This window comes from Rhinoraja longicauda, chromosome 6 (assembly GCF_053455715.1).
Source record: "Rhinoraja longicauda isolate Sanriku21f chromosome 6, sRhiLon1.1, whole genome shotgun sequence".
NCBI lineage: Eukaryota > Metazoa > Chordata > Chondrichthyes > Rajiformes > Arhynchobatidae > Rhinoraja > Rhinoraja longicauda.
Genome location: NC_135958.1, coordinates 79466311 through 79490582, shown reverse-complemented (window position 1 = coordinate 79490582; position 24272 = coordinate 79466311). Strand labels below are relative to the sequence as shown.

General features: G+C 47.4%; 1 protein-coding gene across 2 annotated transcripts in view; it reads left to right on the top strand.

Annotated features, from left to right (window-relative positions):
* prkcaa (protein kinase C, alpha, a) overlaps positions 1 to 24272 on the top strand; it is a 187020-nt gene that overhangs the window by 113837 nt on the left and 48911 nt on the right. For both annotated transcript variants that reach the window (XM_078401440.1, XM_078401439.1), the window contains exons 6-7: positions 15502 to 15658; positions 18893 to 19027. In XM_078401440.1, coding sequence (XP_078257566.1) covers positions 15502 to 15658; positions 18893 to 19027 — 292 coding nt within the window. The remainder of the gene's footprint in view (positions 1 to 15501; positions 15659 to 18892; positions 19028 to 24272) is intronic.

Genomic DNA, 24272 nt, shown 5'->3' with positions numbered 1-24272 from the left:
GTACGTTTCCACCTATCACTTACCTATTTCTACCTGTTTCTTACCTAAGTGCACCTTATGTGTCCACCTATTGCTTACCTGTAGATGGACACAAAAAGCTGCAGTAACTCAGCGGGACAGGCAGCATCCCTGGAAAGAAGGAATGGGTGACATTTCGGGTCGAGACCCTTCTTCAGACTGGTTAAGGATAAGGGAAATGAGAGATATAGACGGTGATGTGGAGAGATAAAGAACAATGAATGATAGATATGCAAAAAAGTAATGATGATAAAGGAAACAGGTCGTTGTTAGCTGTTTGTAGCTGTTTGTGCATCGTATGGGAGGCGCATTCCCAATCTCGTTGTACCCCTGGGTACAATGACAATAAAGATATATTGTATTGTATTGTATTGTATGTAGATGATAAACTAGTGCGACTTGGGTAGGAGAGGGATAGGGAGAGAATGCCGGGGCTACCTGATGTGAGAGAAATCATTTACCTGAATTCACCTATAACTTATCTATGTCCACCTATCACTTACCTGTATCCACCTCTCACTTATCTTTATCTACTTATCACTTACCTTTATCCACCTTACGTATCCACCTATCACTTACCTGCATCAGATTCCCAGGCGTTGGGAGACAGGATTGTCAGTAGTCTGACGTTGAGACAAGAAACAGTTGTCGTTGTTGGTAACAACGTGTGAACGTGTGATCAACGGTCAGTGTGGACCCAATGGGACGAAGGGCCTGTTTCCATACTGTACTTCTAACCCGAACTAAACCAAAGATGCTGCAGAATTCCTCCAGCACTTTATATTTTACTCAAGATTGCAGCATCTGCAGTTCCTCTTGCCTCTGCAGCTCTGATGTTGTTTGATGATGTTCCGGCAAAGCCTGTTGGATGTTTCACTACACGGAATGTGGCCTGTAAACCTAAGCTAGTGTCGGAAAACTTCAAGCGTCAATTGTGCCGTGAGCAGGGCTGTGTTAAGCCCGTTCTCATTCTGTTGTAAAACACCAAAGGACTGGTTAATGCATCTTTACATTGAGCAGAGGCCCTGCTGTCATTCTTGAGTCCTGACCAATTGCTAAGTTAATCCTTGGATGGAACAAAAGAATACTGTAAAGCTATCCGTGTATACACACCTGGGCTTTGAGAATGATCACACACGCTTTAATTGAATTAAACTTGAGCCTTAATGCAAATCTTTGATGTAGTTTGTGATCAGGAGCCGTGGACCAAGTGGGAATGGCGTAGAAGTTGGCAGCAACTTAATGGAAGTTGATTGAGCGTGAGTGTGGGAACAGAGTTGTCCATTTACTGGAGGAAGAGTTCCAGCAGGTAGACACAAAATGCTGGAGTAACTCAGCGGGTCAGGCAGCATCTCGGGAGAGTAGGAATGGGTGACGTTTCGGGTCGAGACCCTTCTTCAGACTGATGTCAGGGGGGGAGGCTGGGACAAATGTCCCCTCCCCTGACATCCGTCTGAATGAAGAAGGGTCTCGACCCGAAACATCACCCATTCCTTCTCTCCCGAGGTGCTGCCTGACCCGCTGAGTTACTCCAGCACTTTGTGTCTACCTTCGATTTAAACCAGCATCTGCAGTTTCTTTCCTCCACTAAGGAATAGAATTTGTTGAACCGAGGTGTGAGATCGATAAAGGCACAGTTTGGGAGACAGTCCCGGCTGAGACTGAACTGTAATCAGCATCGACAACCTCTGGCAAGGTGATGGATGTTGTCAGCTGGGAAATGCAAAACGTTATAGATGTCGGCAACTTCACCCTGTGTGTAACCGAGCTCAGCCCACTTTGGCATTCATTACCCTGACCCCTGGCCCTCCCCAGCCCCCCCCCCCACACTGGCATTCATTACCCTGGCCCTCCCCAGCCCCCCACCCCCACACTGGCATTCATTACCCTGACCCCTGTCCCCCCCCACACCCCACCCCCACTCTGGCATTCATTACCCTGGCCCTCCCCAACCCCCACCCCCACACTGCCCCCCCCACCCCCACACTGCCCCCCCCACCCCCACACTGGTCCCCCCACCCCCACACTGGCCCCCCACCCCCACACTGGCATTCATTACCCTGGCCCTCCCCACACCCACCCCCACACTGCCCCCCCCACCCCCACACTGCCCCCCCCCACCCCCACACTGCCCCCCCCACCCCCACACTGGCATTCATTACCCTGACGCCTGTCCCTCCCCAACCCCCACCCCCACACTGGCATTCATTACCCTGACCCCTGTCCCTCCCCAACACCCACCCCCACACTGCCCCCCCACCCCCACACTGCCCCCCCACCCCCACACTGCCCCCCCACCCCCACAATGGCATTCATTACCCTGACCCCTGTCCCTCCCCAACCCCCACCCCCACACTGCCCCCCACCCCCACACTGGCCCCCCCACCCCCACACTGGCATTCATTACCCTGACCCCTGGCCCTCCCCAGCCCCCCCCCCCACCCCCACACTGCCATTCATTACCCTGACCCCTGTCCCTCCCCAACCCCAACCCCCACACTGCCCCCCCCACCCCCACACTGCCCCCCCACCCCCACACTGCCCCCCCACCCCCACACTGGCATTCATTACCCTGACCCCTGTCCCTCCGCCCCTCCACCCCCACACTGCCCCCCCACCCCCACACTGCCCCCCCACCCCCACACTGCCCCCCCCACCCCCACACTGCCCCCCCACCCCCACACTGCCCCCCCACCCCCACACTGCCCCCCCTCACCCCCACACTGCCCCCCCACCCCCACTCTGGCATTCATTACCCTGACCCCAGCCCCCCCCCCTCCACCCCCACTCTGGCATTCATTACCCTGACCCCTGGCCCTCCCCACACCCCACCCCCACACTGCCCCCCCCACCCCCACACTGGCATTCATTACCCTGACCCCTGGCCCTCCCCACCCCCACTCTGGCTAACACCGGCATCCGCTCTGCTCCACGCTGTTCCCTTGGCAACACCCCTGGCAACTAACTACTAACCTAGTGACAGCAACTGTACGTGCATGTCAGAGGCACGATAGTGTGAAGGCTAGACCACAGTCTCACAGAACCAGGGGTGGAGAGAGAATAAGATATCCCGTTACACAGCGAGTGGACAGGACCTGGAGCACAGATCCCAGGGCAGTGGGGCAAGTGGTTAAATCGGTGGACAGACCCAGCATGGAAACAGGCCCCTCAGCCCACCGAGTCCACACCGACCATCCATCACCCGTTCACACTAGTTCTACGTTATCCCACTTTCTCATCCACTCCCTGCGCATTAGCGGCCATTTACAGAGGCCATCTAACCCACAAACACGCACGTCTTTGGGATGTGGGAGAAAACCGGAGCACCCGGAGGAAACCCACGCGGTCACAGGGTGAACGTACAAACTCCACACAGACAGCACCCGAGGCCAGGATCGAACCCAGGTCACTGGCGCTGTGAGGCAGCGGCACTACCCGCTGGGCTGCCCGCACAGTTTGGACAGAAGTGTTCTCTAGGATGTTGGCTGAATGAGGAAGATTCTCCAGCACTGAGTTGATGCAGAGCTGGCTCGGGAGAGTTGCTGCAGCCCAGGCAACTGCAGAGAGGATCGTGACTGGTGGGCACTCTGATTGCACAGCCAACAAACAGTGGGTGGTCGCTAAATGCTGGAGTAACTCAGCGGGTCAGGCAGCATCTCGGGAGAGAAGGAATGGGTGACGTTTCGGGTCGAGACCCTTCTTCAGACCAGGGGTATTCAAAGTTCTCTCGACCCGAAACGTCACCCATTCCTTCTCTCCCAAGATGCTGCCTGACCCGCTGAGTTACTCCAGCACTTTCTGTCTACTTTCGATTTAAACCAGCATCTGCGGTTTTTTTCCTAAAACTTTTAGTTTAATTTTAGTTTAGAGATACAGCCAGAGGAGGGGTAGTACCGGAGCTCAGCCGAACGGCCAGAGCTCAGGCGAGCGCCACTCCAGCACCTCTGTAAAAACAAGCCAAAACAAACAGCAGCCGCTCCGGCAACAGTCACAGCTCCGACACCTGAAACATCAGCACTGCAACACTGGCTACAGCGTGGAAACAGGCCATTCGGCCCACCGTATCCGCGCCAACCAGCGATGCCCGCACAATGACACTACCCCCCCACACTAGGGACAGTTTAACATTGACACCAAGCCAATTCACCTACACACCTGTCCATCTTTGGAGTGTGGGAGGAAACTGAAGATCTCGGAGAAAAGCCATGCAGGTTACGGAGAGAACGTACAAACTCCGTACAGACAGCGCCCGTAGTCAGGATTAAAGCCATGTTTGCTTTGCAAGGAATTCTTGCCAACTTTGGAGGTTGTCGGTGAGGAGATGTCAGTGATATCGCCGGCTGGGCAGTGTACAAATTTCTTTTGCGTAAAGTTTGTTTATGGAGTTGTGATCCTGGAGTGTATTTTGCAAGCATTAGCATTGATGGGCAGTTTAATGATAATATGAAGCATAATTGTGTTTAGAACAATTATTGGATATCAAAACAACATCTCTGGGGAAAGGCTGAATTGCAGACAAAATGTTTCAGTGGCCAGAGGGCAGCGAATGTATCTCACACTGGAGATGAATGTTGCTTGTTCTTCCTGTTCGATTAAGCGGCAAATCCGCTGTGAGGCTTTTTCTTTGCAGGCAGTGTAGCAGGAAGATAATTGGTAATTGTACGGAGAGGAATGAACACAGACCGTTTCTGTAGCCTACTACATCGCGCTGTGGGATTTGGAAAACAAAAGCATTACCAAAATTCAACTGCACCCATTCAAATACTGCTTTTATTTGGGGACTTCGAGGACTTGGGTCAGAAACATAGATGCAGGAGTAGGCCATTCGGCCCTTTGAGCCAGCACCGCCATTCAATATGATCATGGCTGATCATCCAAAATCACTACCCCGTTCCTACTTTCTCCCCATATCCCTTGATTCTGTTAGCCCTAAGAGCTATATCTAACTCTCACTTGACTACATTGCTACATATATACATATATCGATACATCGTTAGGCTGCATTTGGAGCATTGCATGCAGTTGTGGCATCCCATTACATCCCATTACAGGGAGGATGTGGAGGCTTTGGAAAGGGTGCAGAGCGAGTTTACCAAAATGATCAGGGAAAAAACTGCAGATGCTGGTTTAAATCGAAGGTAGACACAAAATGCTGGAGTAACTCAGCGGGTCAGGCAGCATCTCGGGAGAGAAGGAATGGGTGACGTTTCGGGTCAAGACCCTTCTTCAGCTAGTTCAGTTTATTGTCACGTGTACCGAGATGCAGTGATAAGCTTTTGTTGTGTGTTAACCAGTCAGTGGAAAGACAATACATGATTACAATCGAACCATCCACAGTGTACAAGGTACATGATAAATGGAATAATGTGAATTACATTTAGTGCAAGATAAAGTCCAGTAAAGTCCAATCAAGGATAGTCCGAGGGTCTCTAATGAGGCAGATAGTAGCTTAGCACTGCTCTCTGGTTGTGGTAGGATGGTTCAGTTGCCTGATAACAGCTGGGAAGAAACTGTCCCTGAATCTCTAGGTGTGTGTTTCCACACTTCTGTGCCTTTTGACCAATGGGAGAGACCGGGGTGAGACTCAGGTGAGCTTCAGGTGAAAGATCATTTTTCAGAACAGGAAAGCAATAGAAGTTAAATAGTGACACAGGATGGAGATGTTTGAATGAAATCTTGGGTTCAGTCCTGATTTTCAGACATCGACCCTCAAGATAGAGAGCTGTGATAAATGTCCAGCACAGATTATCTGGAATTACACAATTTCCATCAGAGGGCATCATATTAAAGTTAGAAGTTTAAAGATTCAGCAGGGGTACAGGCCCTTCGGCCCAATGAGTCCATGCCGACCAGCAATTACCTGTACACTAGTTCTATCCTACACACCAGGGACGATTTACAGTGGCCATTTCACCTACAAACCTCTACGTCTTTGGAATGTGGGAGAAAACCCACCCGGTCACAGGGAAAACGTACAAACTGCATGTATTTAAAAATGGGGACATGAGGAAATGCAGGTGCTGAAATCTTGAGAAAAATAGAAGGTGCCGGAGGAACTCAGCGGGTCAGGCAACATCTGTGGAGGGAGATTCTTCTTGAGACGACGTTTCGACTGAACATCAGCTGTCCATTTCTCCCTCGGGTGCTGTGTGACCCGCAGAGTTCCCCCAGCAACAGAGTGAGTTGGTGAGGAGCCGGTGTGGGGAGAGCACAGCGGCATTCATGTGTGGTCTTCACCCTGAGTTGCCAGGGTAACAGTTACTTTAAATACTGGTGGTCAGAGGGGAGAAAGAAAGTGAAACAGAAAAGTGCTGCCACATGCAGAGAAAGAGAGAGCTCTTGCTCTATCTCTCCACTGATGTAGCTGCACTTTTCTGCTTTAACTGGCTATTTGTTTTCTCCAAAGATAGACACAAAATGCTGGAGTAACTCAGCGGGGACAGGCAGCATCTCTGGAGAGATGAAATGGGTGACGTTTCGGGTCGAGACACTTCTTCAGTCTGATTGATCCATCAGTCAATCCTTGTTCTCCAGAGATGCTGCCTGACCTGCTGAGTTACTCATAGATTCATACAGCATGGAAACAGGTCCTCAGGCCCAATTCATCCATACCAACCATGTGCCTCCATCTTAGCTAGTCCCAACCCACTATGAATAGGTGACGTTTCGGGTTGGGAGTCTTCTGCAGACTGATTGATCCATCAGTCAATCCATGTTCTCCAGAGATGCTGCCTGACCTGCTGAGTTACTCCAGCACTTTGGGTCTTTTTTTGTAAATCTGCGGTTCCTTGTATCCACATCCTCCCTCTAAACCGTTGGACCTCTCCAATGAGCGTAGAAGGATCCCAAGGTCCTTGTGAAGAGGAGCAGCAGAATTCTGATTCCCAGTTGATACTTATCCCTTAAAATGCCTGGTGGTCACAACCAGGTCGGTCTTTGACAGAGGGTGGTGTTGTGGGAATTGGCAGTGTGCCAAATGGACAGGATTCCTGCAGATGTTCACCAGAGCAAATTGTGAGGAGGATTTTGATTAAATACGCACCACACATCTTAGACAAGCAACACCAAATCCCAGGATACAGCTGCTTGTTTATGTGACTAAAGCCCTTTGCTGTGAAGGGAACCTTTGATAACAGTGTAAATCCCATCAGCTCACTGTGCCATTACCACTTGATGTCAAGGTCACTCTGTGCTCGTTTACCAAGGACAGACTACAATTACTCGCAAAGCCACTTAAGTCTCCCTTCAACTTGCATCTTCACTCTGAGCGTTACGTTCTCCCTGAAGTCAGAGAACAGTCAGCAGCAAACAGTGTTTCCCACCAACACGTCCCAACTGGGCTGTAAGCTGAACCTTCAAATGGAAATTGAACGGATATTTAATTAAAAATGAGAAGGCCGAAGGGAAGATTCATTTGTAACTCGTCTTCCTAAAGAGCATTGTCTCATTGGATATTGAACCGTTCCAACAAAGGACAATAGACAATAGACAATAGGTGCAGGAGTAGGCCATTCAGCCCTTCGAGCCAGCACCGCCATTCAATGCGATCATGGCTGATCACTCTCAATCAGTACCCCGTTCCTGCCTTCTCCCCATACCCCCTCACTCCGCTATCCTTAAGAGCTCTATCCAGCTCTCTCTTGAAAGCATCCAACGAACTGGCCTCCACTGCCTTCTGAGGCAGAGAATTCCACACCTTCACCACTCTCTGACTGAAAAAGTTCTTCCTCATCTCCGTTCTAAATGGCCTACCCCTTATTCTTAAACTGTGGCCCCTTGTTCTGGACTCCCCCAACATTGGGAACATGTTTCCTGCCTCTAATGTGTCCAATCCCCTAATTATCTTATATGTTTCAATAAGATCCCCCCTCATCCTTCTAAATTCCAGTGTATACAAGCCCAATCGCTCCAGCCTTTCAACATACGACAGTCCCGCCATTCCGGGAATTAACCTAGTGAACCTACGCTGCACGCCCTCCATAGCAAGAATATCCTTCCTCAAATTTGGAGACCAAAACTGCACACAGTACTCCAGGTGCGGTCTCACCAGGGCCCGGTACAACTGTAGAAGGACCTCTTTGCTCCTATACTCAACTCCTCTTGTTACGAAGGCCAACATTCCATTGGCTTTCTTCACTGCCTGCTGTACCTGCATGCTTCCTTTCATTGACTGATGCACTAGGACACCCAGATCTCGTTGAACTCCCCCTCCTCCTAACTTGACACCATTCAGATAATAATCTGCCTTTCTATTCTTACTTCCAAAGTGAATAACCTCACACTTATCTACATTAAACTGCATCTGCCATGTATCCGCCCACTCACACAACCTGTCCAAGTCACCCTGCAGCCTTATTGCATCTTCCGCACAATTCACACTACCCCCCAACTTAGTATCATCTGCAAATTTGCTAATGGTACTTTTAATCCCTTCGTCTAAGTCATTAATGTATATCGTAAATAGCTGGACAAGTTAGATGCAGGAAAAATCAAGGGATATGGGGAGAAGGCAGACACGGGTTACTGATTGTGGATGATCAGCCATGATCACAATGAATGGCGGTGCTGGCTCGAAGGGCCGAATGGCCTCCTCCTGCACCTATTTTCTATGTAACATACTCTCACCTCTGAGTAAATCACAAAGTGCTGGAGTATTTCAGCAGAGTCAGGCAGCATCTGTGGGTGGGGATGGACGGAGAAAACACAAAGGGCTGGAGTTCCCATTCATTCCTGTCCATTCCTTCCACAGATGCTGCCTGACCCACTGAGTTCTTCCAACGCTTTTTGTTTTGCTCAAGGTTCTGGCACCTGCAGTTCCTTGTGTCTCCACTGCACGCTTGTCTCTGTATTGTTTCTCCAAAGTCCTTGCTGTCAGCAAGCATAATATGAACATTTTAATTTCTACAGTGAGTTGTTACCAAAGGATCATCTAACTCCCAGCGTGGCCGTTGGAATATGCATGAGCCACAAACAGTGCAGTGTTATAATGGGAGACAATTTAAATGCAGCAAACCGCCACAAACAACAATGTGATATTGAGATATTGATACAGTAATTGGATGACTTGGTCAGGACAACAGGCTAAACTCCCCTTTGGAAAGTTTGTTGGACCTTTTCATTTCATTTGTGATGCTAGGCAGCACTCTGCCTGGCATCTGTACGGAGTTTGTACGTTCTCCCCGTGACCTGCGTGGGTTTTCTCCGAGATCTTCGGTTTCCTCCCACACTCCAAAAACGTGCAGGTGTGTAGGTTAATTGGCTTGGTAAATGTAAAAATTGTCCTTAGTGTGCGTAGGACAGTGCGAGTGTGTGGGGATCGCTGGTCGGCACCGACCCTGGGCCAAAGGGCCTGTTTCCACGCTGTATCTCCAAACTAAATCCTAGTTTAGTTTAATTTTCTGGATAACAGCATGAAAACAGGCCCTTCAGCCCACCGAGTCCATGCTGACCATCGATCACCCGCCCCAGTGTATAGGGAGTGGATGGGATAACAGAACTAGTGTGAATGGGTGGTCGATGGTCAGCATGGACTGAATGGGCCAAATGGCCTGTTTCCACACTGTCTCTTTCAAAGATTCAATGTTCGGATATACACAGGATGATTGAATTCAGTAACAAAAGTGTTTGCGTTGCAAAGAATTCTTGTCAGCTCCTAGTTTGCTTTTATAGGTGTAAATCCCATGAAAGTGTTTTATTTTCCTGTGATCCAGGTTAACTTTTACTTTTCCAGCCCTTGCACTTAATTTTCTGCCCAGGGGCCCCTGCCTTTTCCTCTCCTATTCTCCTTTATTTCCTACAATGCAGCAGTGATACATCGAATCGTTGGTGTATTTAAAAACTACTGGGCAGTGGTTTAAGGTGAGAGCCAGGAATTTTAAAGGGGATCAGAGGGAAAAGTGGTTTTTATACCGAGGGGGTTTCCACCTGGAATGTGCTGCCAGGAGAGGTGGGGGAATCAGACACAACCACTACATTTACGAGGCATTTCAGTCGGCAAGGCGTAGTCTTACAGCGGGCAAACGGGCTTAGTGTTGATGAATGAGTGGTACTGTATGAATGGAATTCTTTCCTGTTTTACAGTTTTAAGTGTGGTATATCCATGCCATTTTTATATATTTTTAATACATTTAATATTCAACGTAAACAGTCCATGCTTTGGGAATTTAATGTAAAGACCTTTCCGTGAGACTTTCTGAGATGAGAAAGCCAAAAGCAAGCCGCACGCGGCCAGTGGCACAACGGTAGAGTTGCTGCCTCACAGCGCCAGAGACCCGGCCAGGTTCAATCCTGACTATGGGTGCTGTCTGTGCGGTCGGTGTTTGTACGTTCTCTGTCCTTTTGTGCAAACCAGCCTCTGCATTTCCTTGTTTTTACACTTGTTACAAATGTTCTCTGAGGTGTTGATGGACAGCATCCTACTGCAAAGGCAGCAAATTGAAGGCTTGCTTTTATTTCTGCACAAGGACGAGAAAGCACGGGGTTTTCACCCAGGACCGGTAAGGAGTGGTTGGGAGGGCCAGAGGCAAGGAATGTTGACAAATCAATAACAAGGAGTGAAAGGTTCAAGGTCTTTGCAAGAAAAAGGAATGAGGCCATTAGAAGATTTTTTTTCCTCAAAGTTAGGTCAACCTCAACATCCTCATCCTACTTGACCTCAGCGCCGCCTTTGACACCATAAATAACTCCATTCTCCTCACCCGACTTGAAACCTCCTTTAACGTCACCGGCACAGCCCTATCCTGGTTCAAATCTTACCTCTCTGACAGGCACCAGTTCATCTCCATTAACAACTGTAAATCCCCCACCGCTCCCCTCCCCCAAGGTGTCCCCCAAGGCTCAGTCCTTGGCCCCCTCCTCTTCATCCTCTACCTGTTCCCCCTTGGTCAATTAATCCGCCGTCATGGTCTCAACTTCCACTGCTTCGCCGATGATATCCTGCTCCTCATCTCCACCAAGTCAATCTCCACCACCACACACTTTACACTGACAAACTGCATCACTGAAATAAAATCTTGGCTTCAATCAAATTTCCTCAAACTCAACTGCAACAAATCTGAAATCATCATCATTGGTCCAAAAACGCTCACCAAATCCACCCAAAACTTCATCCTCAACATTGATGGTCTCCCAGTATCCACCTCCCCTCACATCCGGAATCTTGGAATCATCTTTGATCAAACCCTCTCCATCGACAAACACATCAAACACATCACAAAGACAGCCTTCTTCCACCTCAAAAACATTGCCCGTCTCCGTCCATCCCTCTCCTTCACAGCTGCAGAAACCCTCATCCACGCCTTCATCACCTCCCGTCTGGACTACTGCAATTAGCTTACAAATACACACAGAAATATTACCACAGGTGTGGACTAACAGAGGAGATCGCAACTTAGGTGGAGGTCTTGAAGCCAATTCCTCATTTAGAGTCGTAGAACAACGCAGCTTGGAAACTGGCCCTTCGGCTGGACTATGGCTCACCCTCAAAAATCATCAGTAAACTTCAATACATTCAAAACTCCGCTGCTCGTCTACTCACCCACTCCCCGATCCGTGACCATATCACCCCCGTCCTTTACAAACTCCACTGGCTCCCCATCCCCCAGAGAATCCAGTACAAAATCCTCCTCATGACCTACAAAGCCCTCCATAACCTGGCCCCATCCTACCTGACTGACCTCCTCCACAGGCACACTCCCACCTGCACCCTCCGCTCTGCTGCTGCCAATCTCCTGTCCCCCCCCCCCCCATCCGGACCAAACTCAGATCCTGGGGGGACAGGGCTTTCTCCATTGCTGCTCCCACCCTATGGAACTCACTGCCCCAAACCGTCAGAGACTCCTCCACACTCACCACATTCAAAACATCACTGAAGTCTCACCTCTTCAGCACTGCCTTCAACCATTTTAATAACACTTGGACAGGTTGATGTTCAGGAAAGATGTAGAGGGATATGGGCCAGGTGCAGCCAAGTTAGATTAGCTTTGGACAGGCAACTTGATCGGCACAGGTGACTTCAGCCGAAAGGCCAGTTTCCAAGCTGCGTTGCTCTACGACTCTAAATGAGGAATTGGCTTCAAGACCTCCACCTAAGTTGCGATCTCCTCTGTTAGTCCACACCTGTGGTAATATTTCTGTGTGTATTTGTAAGCTAATTTTTGCGTGGAACAGGTACAGTTCCAACCTACCAAGCCTCGTGTGCTAACAGCAAACCTCTCTGTCCCCAGCCTTTATGTCATTCTCTTTCAATTCTTGGCTGGGAATGGTCACAGACTGCAGGGGATTCTTTCCCTTGAGAACAGATCTAGAGTCGAGAGACACAAGGAACTGCAGATGTTGGAATCTTATGTAGAACGCAAAGTACAGGAGTAACTCAGCAGGTCAGGCAAAGCGTCAAGAGAGTGTTTAATTATATATACCGACAAAGGAACAATGAAATTCTTACTTACAGTAGCATAACAAACTTGTAAGCACCATATGCGTAGCTAATATATAATAAGCAAAAGTTCAATGAATTAATAATGACAATACTCGTGTAAAAACAAACAAGTTCTTGGTACAACTAGAGATAGTCCACAGAAGTTCATTGTTGTGTGTAGTGTTCAAGAGCCTGATGATTGTTGGGAAGAAGCTGTTCTTGAACCTGGTGGTCACGGTTTTCAGACTCCTGTACCACGTTCTCGATGGTGGGAGTGAAATGAGAGTGTGGCCAGGGTGGTGTGTGTCTTTAATAATCACTGTACAGCCTGAACTGAATGAACAAAATGGAGCATTCACTCGGCCAGCTTCAGTGCAGAGAGAGGTGGAATTAGCTGTCAGTGATTTATTTGTTACTGAAATGATCAAGTGCCATGTTGGTGTGGAGTTGCTTCGACCTCAGATGGTGCCTATCTATCTGACTGTCAGATTGCAACTTTTTTGTTTTCTACGATATTTGACTTTGTTCAGTGTGAGGATTGAATTGTTGCATTGCTGAAAGACATGTAGCTGTGATGCACGCTAGGAGCTGCAAAGGCACGACCCAGCTTTGAAATGTCAACCAGACTTTATTTGCACTCTGTCTTTGCTCTCTGGTAGCTGTGCAGTTGAGAGACGAGAGCAGTCCCTCAGCTCCCCCACATGGACATAATCCGTAGTGCGATTGAGCAGCATACTGAGAGCACAACCCTGGTTACCCTAATCTCCTGACTCAACCTGGGTCGTATCACCACAACTGCTTGGGGGCTTATTGTCGATTCAGTCCAATGTGTCCTGCCCCTTGCTATTTCTTTGTTTCATCCAGGCTAACTCAATTTTCTCCTCTCACTACCCCATGTCACTTCATTTTGCAATCACATCTCTGCAATTGTTTTGGATAATTGTTACGGTGAGAGGGGCAAGATTTTAATAGGAACCTGAAGGGCAACCTTTTCACTCTGAGGCAGGTGGATATATGGAACGAGCTCCCAGGGGAGGTAGTTGAGGCGGGTCTTATAGCAACTTTTAAAAGACTCTTGGACAGGTACAGGGATGGGAAAGGTTTGGAAGGATTTGGGCCAAATGCAGCATCTTGATGAACATGGTTGAGTTGGTCTTTGCCTACTGCCCACCTCTATGACTCTAATTCCAATTTATTTCTGTTTATTGCCATTAATTTGCTTATCGTTTTACAAACATTGTGTGCATTCAGATTAAGAGCCGTCACTTTTCTTGAGTACTCTGATTGGAGGTAATTGTTGCTTCCTGGCATCGTGAGTTTATCATTTCCTTTTCGTTGCCCAATCACTTGGCTTTTCTGTCATTCAATTTATGATCTTATTCATCCTTTGCCAAGCTACTAATGGCTCGGGTAGTTGTCCAAAGATTATCAGCTTTGTGGTTTTGGTTTCAATTTGGGTCCGAATGATTCATTTTCATTTTATTTCAAACAAACTTTATTCAGAATAAAAAATACAAAACAAAATCTGTGCAAAAACCCTTCATACATTTTCAGTGTCTAAATACATTCGAGTGTGTCATACACCATAGTGTTCACACCTATCTTTACACAACACACTCTTGTTACTCATGGGGTGATATCTCTTCCCTTGTTTAAGGGGCGTCCCTACCGGACTCTGCCCCCTCAATGTCCAGCAAAGGAAGGACTCTGGACTGTGGACCTCCCCCACAAAGTCCTGGTGTTGGCTGCACCAAGCTTCAGTGTGTCCCGCAGCACATCAGAAATAGGCCAGTCGGCAACATTCCTTGACAGCCATCTCCTCTGTCCCCTACAAAAAACATTGGTCAAACCACAACTGGAGTCGTGTCTGTTTCTACACACCACACTCAGGGAAGGTTTAGGTTTATTATTGTCGTCTGCACCGAGGTACAGTGAAAAGCTTGTTTTGCATGCTACCCAAACAGGTTAGGTATACTGTACATAAATATAACGTCATACACCAGTACAACAGGTAGAGCAAAGGGGAAGATACAGAGTGCATAATATAGTTCTCAGCATTGTAGCGCATCAGTTCCACAGACAAAGTCCAATGTCCGCAATGGGGTAGAGGTGAATCGGACAGTACCCGAGCTTATGGAAGGACCGTTCAGAAGTCTGATAACAGAGGGGAAGAAGCTGTTCCTGAGTCTGGTGGTGCGCGCTTTCAAGCTTCTGTACCTCCTGCTGGTTGCCTGCAGAGAGAAGAAGCAATGTCCAGGATGGGACAAGTCTTTGAATTATTTCCTGAGTTATTGTACAACTAAGATACTGACATGAAGAGTAATAGGTTGGGAACATAGATTGGATTTGAAAGAATTGTTCTCTGGGGCGGTCATGGTGGTGCAGCGGTAGAGTTGCTGCCTTACAACGGTTGCAGCACCGGAGACCCGGGTTCCATCCCGACTACGGGTGCTGTCTGTACGGAGTTTGTATGTTCTCTCCGTGACCTGTGTGGGTTTTCTCCGAGATCTTCAGTTTCCTCCCATACTCCAAAGATGTACAGGTTTGTAGGTTAATTGGCTGGGTAAATGTAAATTGTCCTCAGTGTGTGTAGGTTAGTGTTAATATGCGGGGATCGCTGGTGGGCCGAAGGGCCTGTTTCCATGTTGTATCTCTAAACTAAACTAAACTAAATTGAGAAGACGAGAGCAGATCTTAAGGAGTTCTGATAATTCACAAAGTGTCTGGATAGCTGGACACTATCCACTGCAGGAAGGGTCATGACCGTCAGACACAGAGTAAAAAAAGACACAAAGTGCTGGAGTAACTCAGTGGGTCAGGCAGCATCCCTGGAGAACATGCAAGTGTTCTCACTCATCCATGTCCTCCAGAGATGCTGCCTGACCCACTGAGTTACTCCAGCACTTTGTCTTTTTTGTGTAAATGAGCATCTGCAGTTCCTTGTTTCTACAGACACAAAATAAATCTGGTTGGCGAAGAATCCAACAATGTTTTCGAGGATTGTGTTAAATCGGCTTTTCCTCGCTCGCTCAGCTTTGTAAACACAACTTTGTTTTCCTGTTTTACAGTGAGAGACGCAAAAAATCTAATCCCCATGGATCCCAATGGGCTGTCAGATCCCTACGTTAAACTCAAGCTCATCCCTGACCCCAAAAGTGAAAGCAAACAGAAGACGAAAACCATCCGATCGACCCTCAACCCCACGTGGAACGAGTCATTCACTTTGTGAGTGCCCTCTGTTGGTCTGACTTTGTAAACAGTTCGGGAAGGGTTTATTTTTCGCTGGGAGTGAACTTGTTAAAGGTAGAAATACGTCCGCAGTCAATGTGCTGAATGTGGCTTTGCGAGGCAGCTGCACGTTTAGGTTTGTTTATTGTCACGTGTGTGGAGGTACAGGGCGTGCTACCAGCCAGCGGAAAGACAATACATGATTACAATTATACCGCCCACAGTGTACAGATACAGGATAAAGGGAACAACGTTCAGTGCAAGGTAGAGTCCAATATAGTCCGAGGATCTCCAATGAGCCCACTACAAAATTTGACCTGCTATGTCTAGCACTATGGTGAACTGCCCTCAGAACAACTGCAACATTGTAAGGCACTTCCTCAAGGCCATTTGGGAATGGAAATGATACTGGAGTGCCGTGCTTGAAGATAGTATTTTGGACATTTAGCAAAGTGAATGTATTTCTACGCTGATTCGTTTCAAAGTCTTGGTACAATGGGAAGCGCAGTGTTGCAGCGGGTAGAGCTGCTGCCTCACAGAGCCAGAGTCCCGGGTTCGATCCTGACCTCGTGTGCTGTTGTGTGGAGTTTGCACGATTCACCCTGTAACCGCTTGGGTTTCCAGGTGCTCCAGCTTCCTCCCACCTCCCAAAGATTTGCAAACTCCACACAGACAGCGTCTGAGGTCAGTATCGAACCCAGGTCTCCGGTGCTGTTAGGCAGCAGCTCTATGAATAATTGGTTTTCGTTATTCTTGCAAGCCGCAGCTGGACTGATTTTTCTGTTGCGCTTTGGGGCCTTAAATAGACATGTATTTGTTGTAAACAATTCATTAATGTTGGATATTGCTCACTTACCGTAAAGCCTTTTAATGTGGTCTGTCAGTCGACCATAGGCATCTATCTCATGCACCATGTCTTTGTAGTGGCTTTGTTTAGATTTAAAGCACTGATTTCAAATTGAAGTAAATCTCTTGCAATTTTTACAAAAAATTTCCAATGCATGATTACTCATCCCTTGTACCCGTTAACTAAAGCTTATTATTTAACTCTTCATTCTTGCACAACATTAAATCAAACACAGCCTCTTCCCTTGGTAGACACAGAATGCTGGAGTAACTCAGCGGGTCAGGCAGCATCTCGGGACATTTGTCCCTCCCCCGACATCAGTCTGAAGAAGGGTCTCGACCCGAAACGTCACCCATTCCTTCTCTCCGGAGATGCTGCCTGACCCGCTGAGTTACTCCAGCATTTTGTGTCTACCTTCGATTTAAACCAGCATCTGCAGTTTTCTTTCCCACAGCAGCTTCCCTTGTTGCTTTTAAACTGCCAGCTTGTACACACATCAGGAATTTGTTTTCCCTGCTGTTCTTGCTAATTCCAGTCTGAATTTAGATTATAGTCCCTACCATCGTTATATGCATCTGTAATTTCCTGGTTTATCATGCGGTCTACATTACTATGAGTTTTGTTTAAAGTTGACAGCACTCCCATCAATGTTTGCCGCTCCACGCCACTCACTAACTCTTCCCAGTCGATTCTGTTGCCTGATTTTATGAGCTGAGATTCTTTTCCACTTCAGTGTTCATTTCATCCCTCATTATTTATCTAATCTTTTTCATTTGTCTACAATGTCTAATAATCAATTATCATAGAACATAAAACAGAACTGTTTTTATTAAACTTGCCGTGAGAGGGCACTGGGCTGGCCCCTCCACTCACTCACTAACATTGCCAGCAGCACTCTCAATCAACTGAAAGGAGAGGTGTCAACATAGAACAGCGCAGCACAGCAACAGGCCCTTCGGCCCACAATGTCCATGCTCAACATGATGCCAAGTTAACTAACCTCCTCTGCCTGCACGTGATTCATATCCCTCCATTCCCTGCGTTTCCATATGTCTATCTAAAACCCTTACACACCGCTATCGAATCTGCCTCCACCACCACCCCCGGCAGTGTGTTCCAGGCACCCACCACCCTCTGGGTAACAAACCTTCCCCTGCACATCTCCTCTAAACGTTGTACCATCTTAAGGCTTTGCCATCCCCTCTTTTGACATTTCCACTGTGGGTGAAAAAGGATCTGACTGTCTACCCTTTTTATGTCTCATAGTTTTAGGTACTTCTATCAGATCCCCCTCAGCTTCCAACGTTCCAGAGAATAAACAATCCAAGATGTTTTCCACGATGTCCCCACTTGTCCATGTTGCTACCAGTGACACAAATATGGCGTTTAGGAATATTAATCCTGAATATTTAAATCTTAACCTGAATTACTTTTCAACCACAACTCTATAATTACTTTTAGATTATAGCCATGTGCTTTTATTTGTGCTATTAATTCTTCTGAATTGTTACAAATGCTGAGTGCATCGGATAAACAGATTTATCTTTTTACAATTTCCCTGCTCTGAATCTTAATTGTTCTGTTTATATGTGCTGCTCCTTCCTGAAACAATCTAGGAGAAATTCCTCCTCACTTCCATTCCAAAGGAGCAATGCACAGAGACCAAGTAGCCGACAAACCCGCACGACTTTGGGACGCAGGTGGAAACCAGAGCACCCAGAGGAAACCCACTCGGTCACAGGGAGAACGTGCAAACTCCACACAGAGAGAAGGATCAAACAGTGGGACAGAACTGCCAGCTTCATGCTGGTGACGTGATCAAGAGTCAAGGGTGTTTAATCGTCATATACACTGATAATAAAACTATGACATTCTTACTCGCAACATCTTAACGGCCCCGTACATACAGTATAAATTGAAAAATCAAAAACGTTCAATAAATTAACAACCGTAATAATAGTGCAAACGAGAACTTCTTTGGTGGTGGAGAGCTCTGGAGGTAAAACTTGCAAATGCTTCAAAAAAAAGAAGACGCATAGTGCTGGGGTAACTCAGCGGGTCAGGCAGCATCTCGGGAGAACATGGATAGGTGACGTTTCACAGAGTGCTGGAGTAACTCAGCGGGTCAGGCAGCATCTCTGGAGAACATGGATGGTGGCATTTTGCATTGGGACCCTTCTTTAGACTGATTGATTCTTCAGTCAATCCATGTCCTCCAGAGATGCTGCCTGACCCTCTCAATGACTCCAGTACTTTGTGTCTTATTGTGTAAACCAGCATCTGCAGTGACTTGTTTCTACTGAACCTTATTCATTAACCCTGTTTCATTCCATGGTTTGTGAAACGATGGCGGTGTTTATCTCAGTCTCCCTTGTGCTTCCCAGTAAACTGAAGAACAGCGACAAGGACCGGCGGCTCTCGGTTGAGATCTGGGATTGGGATCGAACCACCAGGAACGACTTCATGGGATCATTGTCCTTCGGGGTGTCGGAGCTGCTGAAGGCCGGCGTGTTTGGCTGGTACGTGGGTCCCTGGGGCCAGTGGAGCAAAACCCTCGCGAGTGGCAAGAGAGTCTCGGGTGTTTAATTGTCATGTGTACCGACAACGCAACAATGAAATTCCTACTTGCAGCAGCATAACAGCCCTGTAAACTCAATACTCAGATAATATATCATCAGTAAATTAATAACCACGATACCAGTGCAAATAAGCCCAATGTCCATAATGCAACCAAAGGCAGTCCATAGTTGAGGTTAGTGTTGTGTGGTGTTCAAGAGCATGATTGTTGTTGGGAAGAAGCTGTTTTTGAACTTGATGGTCACGGTTTTCAGATTCCTGTACCTTAATCCTGATGGCAGGAGAGAAATGAGAGCATGGCCAAGGTGGTGTGGGTCTCGGATTATGCTGCCTGCCTTTTTGTGGCAGCGACTACCGTAGATCCCTTCGATGGTGGGGAGGTCAGTACCTGTGATGGAACTGTTCTCCAATGGACCGGATAAAGGGAACTCTAGTCTACCCTTTGCTCGAGAGAATTGAAGGGTGTTCGAATTCAAGTTGATTAAAAGATATTGTTGGAATAAATAACGGAAAACTGTTTGCAGTGTTGGAGGAGACATTGGAACAAGGGCACGTAATTAGAGTCCCGCCTCGGTTCAACCCGAAAAGCTGCCTGTCCATTCCCTCCACAGATGCTGCCTGACTCGCTGGGTTCCTCCACCGCTTTATGCCTGGCCCATTTTAGGTGACAGAGTTGAAATCTGAAACACTCAAAGCAAAAACTGTTGCGGCTAGAGGTTAATTCAGGTTAATTCACGAAATAACTCAAAAGACGCGATTATACACGCAAGGAGAGTGAAGGGAGTTAAGATGCATTATAGTCAGGATTAGTCGTGAACTAGTTAAGTTGTAGATCAAGCACAGGGGTTGAATGACTTAATTCCTATTTCTGCGGTCCCAAATTTGAACAATCTCGAGTTGTATTTAATCTTTAGTTTCCGCCCTCCTGGGCATTTCAGGATCCTGCTGCCTAAATGCCCCAGATTCCGGCACCACAAATCCTCCATCTTGCCATTAATGCCCCCTGCATCCCACCAGCTCCTGCCCAGCCTTGCCAACCACCACCATCCTGACCAGCCATGGCCATAGTTTGTAAAATTAATTAAGAAGTTAATAAAATGAAGTCTCGGGGCTGAGGTCGGACTGACCCGGCATGGCCCTTTGTACACAAACTCTCAGATTTATTAACACAGGACATGATAGGGTCTGAAGCAATAAATAGCTGGCAGTTTGGAGTGAAGAGGTCCTTCTGCAGTTGTACAGGGCCCTAGTGAGACCGCACCTGGAGTACTGTGTGCAGTTGTACAGGGCCCTAGTGAGACCGCACCTGGAGTACCGTGTGCAGTTGTACAGGGCCCTAGTGAGACCGCACCTGGAGTACTGTGTGCAGTTGTACAGGGCCCTAGTGAGACCGCACCTAACATAGAAACATAGAAAATAGGTGCAGGAGACCATTCGGCCCTTCGAGCCTGCACCGCCATTCAATATGATCATGGCTGATCATTCAGCTCAGTAGCCTGTACCTGCCTTCTCTCCATACCCTCTGATCCCTTTAGCAAAAAGGGCCACATCTAACTCCCTCTTAAATATAGCCAATGAACTGGCCTCAACTACCTTCTGTGGCAGAGAATTCCACAGACTCACCACTCTCTGTGTGAAGAAATGTTTTCTCATCTCGGTCCTAAAAGACTTCCCCCTTATCCTTAAGCTGTGACCCCTGGTTCTGGACTCCCCCAACATCGGGAACAATTTTCCCGCATCTAGCCTCTCCAACCCCTTAAGAATTTTATATGTTTCTATAAGATCCCCCCTCAGTCTTCTAAATTCCAGCGAGTACAAGCCCAGTCTATCTAGTCTTTCCTCATATGTAAGTCCCGCCATCCCAGGGATCAATCTGGTGAACCTTCTCTGTACTCCCTCTAAGGCAAGAACGTCTTTCCTCAGGTTAGGAGACCAAAACTGCACACAATACTCCAGGTGCGGTCTCACCAAGGCCCTGTACAACTGCAGCAGAACCTCCCTGCTCCTAAACTCAAATCCTCTTGCTATGAATGCCAACATACCATTCGCTTTCTTCACTGCCTGCTGCACCTGCATGCTTGCTTTCAATGACTGGTGCACCATGACACCCAGGTCACGTTGCATCTCCCCTTCTCCCAATCGGTCACCATTCAGGTAATACTCTGCTTTCCTGTTCTTGCCGCCAAAGTGGATAACCTCACATTTATCCACATTATATTGCATCTGCCATGCATTTGCCCACTCGCCTAATCTATCCAAGTCACTCTGCAGCCTCCTAGCATCCTCCTCGCAGCTAACACTGCCACCCAGCTTCGTGTCATCCGCAAACTTAAAGATGTTGCATTCAATTCCCTCGTCCAAATCATTAATATACACTGTAAATAACTGGGGTCCCAGCACTGAGCCTTGCGGTACCCCACTAGTCACTGCCTGCCATTCCGAAAAGGACCCGTTTATTCCTACTCTTTGCTTCCTGTCCGCCAACCAATTTTCTATCCACCTCAACACTGAACCCTCAATACCGTGTCATTTAAGTTTGTACACCAATCTCCTATGTGGGACCTTGTCGAAGGCCTTCTGAAAGTCCAGATATAACACATCGACTGGTTCTCCCTTATCCACTCTACTAGTTACATCCTCGAAAAATTCTATAAGATTCGTCAGACATGATTTGCCTTTGGTAAATCCATGCTGACTTTGTCCGATGATTTCTCCACTTTCCAAATGTAATGCTATCACATCTTTAATAACTGACTCTAGCATTTTCCCCACTACCGATGTTAGGCTAACTGGTCTATAATTCCCCGTTTTCTCTCTCCCTCCCTTTTTAAAAAGTGGGATTACATTAGCTACCCTCCAGTCCTCAGGAACTACTCCAGAATCTAAAGAGTTTTGAAAAATTATCACTAATGCATCCACTATTTCTGAGGCTACTTCCTTAAGCACTCTGGGATGCAGCCTATCTGGCCCTGGAGATTTATCTGCCTTTAATCCATTTAATTTACCTAACACCACTTCCCGACTAACCTGGATTTCCCTCAGTTCCTCCATCTCTTTAGACCCCCGGTCCCCCGCTATTTCCGGCAGACGGTTTATGTCTTCCTTAGTGAAGACAGAACCAAAGTATTTGTTCAATTGGTCTGCCATCTCCTTGTTCCCTATGATCAATTCACCTGTTTCCGACTGCAAGGGACCTACATTTGCCTTAACTAATCTTTTTCTCTTGACATATTTATAAAAGCTTTTGCAGTACCTGGAGTACCGTGTACAGTTTTGGTCTCCAAATTTGAGGAAGGATATTCTTGCTATTGAGGGTGTGCAGCGTAAGTTTACTAGGTTAATTCCCGGAATGGCGGGACTGTCATATGACTGGAGCGACTAGGCTTGTATACACTGGAATTTAGAAGGATGAGAGGAGATCTTATCGAAACATATAAGATTATTAAGGGGTTGGACACTTTAGAGACAGGAAACATGTTCCCAATGTTGGGGGAATCCAGAACCAGGGGCCACAGTTTAAGAATAAGGGGTAGGCCATTTAGAACGGAGATGAGGAAAAACTTTTTCAGTCAGAGAGTTGTAAATCTGTGGAATTCTCTGCCTCAGAAAGCATTGGAGGCCAATTCTCTGAATGCATTCAAGAGAGAGCTAGATAGAGCTCTTAAGGATAGTGGAGTCAGGGGGTATGGGGAGAAGGCAGGAACGGGGTACTGATTGAGAATGATCAGCCATGATCACATTGAATGGTGGTGCTGGCTCGAAGGGCCAAATGGCCTCTTCCTGCACCTATTGTCTATTGCACTAAATGTCTGAGTTTTCAATGTATAGGGTGGTGGGTGCCTGGAACGCGCTGGAGGAGGCAGATACGATAGCGGTGTTTGAGGCTTTTGGATAGGCTGGGAATGGAGGGATATAGATTATGTGCAGGCAGATGTGATGGTCTTGACATCATGTTTGGCCTGGACATTGTGGGCCGAAGGGCCTGTCTGTGCTGTACTGTTCGATTCATTGCAAGCTGGATCTGATTCCATATGCCGGCTTGGGTGGATACAGCCATTTAGTTTAACTTAGAGATAAAGTGTGGAAAGAGGCCCTTCGGCCCACCGAGTCGGCACCGACAAGCGATCCACGTACACTAGCACTATCCTACCCACCAGGGACACTTTACATTTTTACCAAAAGCCAATTAACCTACAAACTTGCTCGTTTTTGGAGTGTGGGAGGAAACCGGAGGTCCCAGTGAAAAGCCACAAAGTCATAGGGAGAAGGTACAAACTCTGTACAGACAGCACCCGTAGTCAGGATTGAACCTGGGTCTCTGGTGTTGTAAGGCAGCAACTCTACCACTGTGCCACCGTGCCGCCCCAATGAAAAGCATTTTGACCCAGGTTAGGTTAAGTTTGGCTCTGGTCATTTTGAATTTGGTTTTAGGCACCCACCAGTGGTTTGAGCAATGTTTTGTAGGGAGCAGAGATGGCTCTCAATGTCCTTCAGGGAATATTGCTGACTGACAATAATAATCCTAAATATTTTGTGTGCAAAAGCTGAGTTGAAGAAGTAAGATTTAAGTAGCTTCTTGAAGTAGGAGGGAGAGAGCGAGGCACAGAGATTTTGGAGAGATCCTAAAACCCTGTTCATGTAACAGCAAGGCCTGCAATGTGGTCTTTATAACGACCGCTGGCTGTTGGGACACCAGTATCCTCTCAGAGTCATACAGCACGGAAACAGGCCCTTCGGCCCACCTTTCCCTGGAATTCTCTGCCACAGAGGGCAGTGGAAGCCAAATCACTGGATAGATTTAAGAGAGAGTTAGATAGAGCTCTAGGAGCTAATGGAATCAAGGGATATGGGGAAAAGGCAGGCACGGGTTATTGATTGTGGACGATCAGCCATGATCACAATGAATGGCGGTGTTGGCTCGAAGGGCCGAATGGCCTACTCCTGCACATATTTTCTATGTTTCTATGTTTCCCATACCAATCAAGATGCCCCATCTACCCTAGTCCCACCACGCTGGGTGTGGCCCATATCCCTCTAAACACTTTCTATCCATGTACCTGCCCAAAAGTATTTTAAATGTTATTACAATACCTGCCTCAACTACGTCCTTTGGCAGCTCGTTCCGTATACCCACCACTCTCTGAGTGAAAAAATTATTAAAGTGATTAAGAGTGATTAAATCTTTCC